Raw genomic sequence first — 5000 nt, forward strand, 5'->3', positions numbered from 1 at the left:
AGGGAGGCGGCAGGTCACTCTGGCCGAGGACCGAAACACCTGCGCATTCAGATGATTTTTGAGGTCTCAGAAATCACATGACATCTGTGTCAAATCTAAAACAGAGCAGAATTAAGAAGCCAAACAGTTGAAGAATAAGAATGCGCATTTGATCTGATACAACTGCAGTCACAATTTAAGAGATGCATTATTCAAATTCTTGGCGAAAGAGATGTGTTTTTAATCTAGATTTAAACAGAGAGAGTGTGTCTGAACCCCGAACATTATCAGGAAGGCTATTCCAGAGTTTGGGAGCCAAATGTGAGAAAGCTCTACCTCCTTTAGTGGACTTTGCTATCCTAGGAACTACCAAAAGTCCAGTGTTTTGTGACCTTAGGGAGCGTGATGGGTTGTAGCGTGGTAGAAGACTAGTTAGGTACGCAGGAGCTAAACCATTTAGGGCCTTATAGGTAAGTAATGATAATTTGTAACTGATACGGAACTTAATAGGTAGCCAGTGCAGAGACTGTAATATTGGGGTAATATGATCATATTTTCTTGACCTGGTAAGGACTCTCGCTGCTGCATTTTGGACGACCTGTAGCTTGTTTATTGAAGAAGCAGGACAACCACCTAGGAGTGCATTACAATAGTCCAGTCTAGAGGTCATGAATGCATGAACTAGCTTTTCTGCATCAGAAACAGATAACATGTTTCCTAGCTTGGCAATGTTTCTAAGATGGAAGAATGCAGTTTTTGTAACATTGGAAATATGATTTTCAAAAGACAAATTACTGTCTAATATAACACCCAGATTTCTGACTGTAGAGGAAGTAACAGTACATCCGTCTAGTTGCAGATTGTAATCTACAAGATTCTGTGTAGTGTTTTTTGGTCCAATAATTAATATCTCTGTCTTATCCAAATTTAATAGGAGAAAATTATTGGTCATCCAATCTTTTACATTTTTAACACACTCTGTTATCTTAGATAATTGAGAAGTTTCATCTGGTCTCGTTGAGATATATAGCTGAGTATCATCAGCATAACAGTGGAAACTAATCCTGTATTTTCTAATAATATTACCAAGGGGCAACATGTATATTGAAAATAGAAGGGGACCTAGGACAGATCCTTGTGGCACTCCATATTTTACTGATGATAAATGAGATGACTCCCCATTTAAATAAACACAATGGTAGCGATCGGACAGGTAGGATCTAAACCATCTTAGAGCCTGCACTTGAATACCTGTATAGTTTTGTAATCGATCTATGAGTATGTCATGATCTATGGTGTCGAACGCAGCACTAAGAAGTAATGTAAATATATAAATAAAAATAAAGGTGATAATGGGATCTTGTTCAAATGGATTTCATAAAATTGGTATCGGAAAAAAGTATAGTTGAGGAACTGCTATCATTGGTTTTGGTATCGATATCTATTTATTTATTTATTTTACGATACCCAGCCCCTAAAAGTGGTAGAATATTAGAAAGGAAAATTTTTACAAAGGAAAAATAAATATTTTTTTTACTAAATAAAAAATGTGCCACGGATTATGACAAATATTACTGGTGAAATTTAAAAGCCAAAGATTTGCAAACTCAAAGTATCCAGCTATACAATAAACAATATAGCAGAATATATCTTCATTCTACATCCAAACATAATACCCTGTGAAAACTCTGTGTATATAATAGTTAACGAGGAGATATTAAATGAATCTAGCAGTGCATCATCTAGACACTGGCCTAAATCACAATATAGCACCCATACGATAATCGAAATGATTAAATAGGAAATGAGAATAGAAAACCTACTATATGGCATTAACCCACACAATATAACTATATTATATCCATGAATGGCATGAATCCTCTCATCTGCAGAGCCCCACGTACTTCGCTTTCTTTCTTGTGCAGTTCTTCCCATAACTGAGCGCTGCTCACTGATTATTGCATGCAATCTGGTTGTGTCTAAGCACATTGTTGGCGCTGGAGTTGTGCATATGTGTTTGTTCAGTTATCTGCACGGCCTTTCTTACAGCTAGGATCTGTAATTCATTTGGACTTCATGGTAAATCATAGTACAATACAGATATATGAAGACAATGAGCAGAAGCTGTTTTGGCATTCGGTGAAAAGACCTTCATGTTCATCATCAGATGTTTAGAAACTTTTTATTTGGGCTTGTTTTCCTGTAATCACACGTTTCTCTGTAATGACTGATTGTGATTGGTCAGTGGTGTCATCCTGTCATCTAAAAATGACTGTAAACTGTATAATTGTCTCTGTCTCCATCAGGCATCATTAGCGTTAGAGGTGAAGGTGAAGTGTGGTTTGTTCTCATATGAGAAATAAATGATCAAATATTGCTAATATTTAAAATATGAATATCAAGCTGAAGTTTTTGATGATTTCACACACAGAGGAGAGTGATTGCAGTGTGTGGTGACCTGAGCTGATCTTCATGTAATGTGTCTGTGTGTGTGTGTGTGTGTGTGTCGCAGGGAGCAGCCGATCTTCACCACCAGAGCTCATGTCTTCCAGATCGATCCCAGCACTAAGAAGAACTGGGTTCCCGCCAGTAAACAGGCCGTTACCGTCTCGTACTTCTACGACAGCACACGCAACAGCTACCGCATCATCAGCGTGGACGGGTCAAAGGTCAGACTTCTGTGTGTGTGTGTCTGATGGAGTCAGTGTAAGAGTGTCTGCTGATGCTGCAATCCACAGTGCTCACACACACACACACACACACACTCTCTTTAAGGGTCTTCCTCTGCAGAGGGTTTATGGTTCATGTTGCCATGGAGATTTGGATCAGTCCCTCAGTATGGAGGCAGCAGTGATGATGTCACAGCACAGACCTGCTGAGTCTCTCTCTCTCTCTCTCTCTCTCTCACACACACACACACACACACACACACACACACACAACTGCTGCTGCTGTCACTCTCTGAGAGCAGATAGATGAAGACTCACACTCACATTTCGGTGTAAGTAGCAGACAGACACACACACACACACACACACACACACACCTGCTGCTGTCACTCTGACAGCGCTCACACATACACGTGTTGAGGTTAAATGGCTGGCCGAACACACACGTGTAACTCTGATCAGCTTCAAGAGTCACACAGAATCAGTGAGTGTGAATCACTGAAGAAATTAGGTCAAATCCACAGAAATACACAGCTACATTTTGGAGAATTTTTACAGAATGCAGGAATATTTGGAGAAGCAACATGTGAAAGATTAATGACTAATACCAGTTCAGCACTCAATAAATAACTCACTGTTATTTATCAACACACATGAATTGTGTGTGTGTGTGTGTGTGTGTGTGTGTGTGTTTGTGTCTGTGTGACCATTGTAATATTGTGATGTGTTTGTTTTTCAGGTGATCATCAACAGCACAATCACCCCCAATATGAACTTTACTAAAACATCGCAGAAGTTTGGCCAGTGGGCCGACAGTCGTGCAAACACAGTGTTTGGACTCGGCTTCGCCTCCGAACAACAGCTGTCCAAGGTCTGACAATACGTCACACATGCATGCACACACACACAGACCGTCACACAAGCATGCACACACACACAGACTGTCACACATGCATGCACACACACACACACAGACTGTCACACAAGCATGCACACACACACAGACCGTCACACAAGCATGCACACACACACAGACCGTCACACATGCATGCACACACACACACAGACTGTCACACAAGCATGCACACACACACAGAATGTCACACAAGCATGCACACACACACAGAATGTCACACAAGCATGCACACACACACAGACCGTCACACAAGCATGCACACACACACAGACCGTCACACATGCATGCACACACACACAGACCGTCACACATGCATGCACACACACACAGACCGTCACACAAGCATGCACACACACACAGACCGTCACACAAGCATGCACACACACACAGACCGTCACACAAGCATGCACACACACACAGAATGTCACACAAGCATGCACACACACACAGACCGTCACACATGCATGCACACACACACACAGACCGTCACACAAGCATGCACACACACACAGACCGTCACACAAGCATGCACACACACACAGACCGTCACACAAGCATGCACACACACACAGACCGTCACACAAGCATGCACACACACACAGAATGTCACACAAGCATGCACACACACACAGACCGTCACACAAGCATGCACACACACACAGACCGTCACACAAGCATGCACACACACACAGACCGTCACACAAGCATGCACACACACACAGAATGTCACACAAGCATGCACACACACACAGACCGTCACACATGCATGCACACACACACACAGACTGTCACACATGCATGCACACACACACACAGACCGTCACACATGCATGCACACACACACAGACCGTCACACATGCATGCACACACACACAGACCGTCACACAAGCATGCACACACACACAGAATGTCACACAAGCATGCACACACACACAGACCGTCACACATGCATGCACACACACACACAGACCGTCACACAAGCATGCACACACACACAGACCGTCACACAAGCATGCACACACACACAGACCGTCACACAAGCATGCACACACACACAGAATGTCACACAAGCATGCACACACACACAGACCGTCACACAAGCATGCACACACACACAGACCGTCACACAAGCATGCACACACACACAGACCGTCACACAAGCATGCACACACACACAGACCGTCACACAAGCATGCACACACACACAGAATGTCACACAAGCATGCACACACACACAGACCGTCACACATGCATGCACACACACACACAGACCGTCACACATGTATGCACACACACACAGACCGTCACACATGCATGCACACACACACACAGACCGTCACACAAGCATGCACACACCCACAGACCGTCACACAAGCATGCACACACACACACAGACCGTCACACATGCATGCACACACACACACAGACCGTCACAC

General features: G+C 43.3%; 1 protein-coding gene across 4 annotated transcripts in view; it reads left to right on the plus strand.

Annotated features, from left to right (window-relative positions):
* LOC113061341 (homer protein homolog 2-like) overlaps positions 1 to 5000 on the plus strand; it is a 15489-nt gene that overhangs the window by 6410 nt on the left and 4079 nt on the right. For 3 of the 4 annotated variants that reach the window (XM_026230379.1, XM_026230377.1, XM_026230378.1), the window contains 2 exons: positions 2492 to 2648; positions 3388 to 3519. In XM_026230379.1, coding sequence (XP_026086164.1) covers positions 2492 to 2648; positions 3388 to 3519 — 289 coding nt within the window. Of the gene's footprint in view, positions 64 to 2491; positions 2649 to 3387; positions 3520 to 5000 lie in introns of all 4 variants that reach the window. The other variant, XM_026230380.1, reaches the window with a different exon arrangement.

The sequence above is a fragment of the Carassius auratus genome, chromosome 43 (genome assembly GCF_003368295.1).
Source record: "Carassius auratus strain Wakin chromosome 43, ASM336829v1, whole genome shotgun sequence".
NCBI lineage: Eukaryota > Metazoa > Chordata > Actinopteri > Cypriniformes > Cyprinidae > Carassius > Carassius auratus.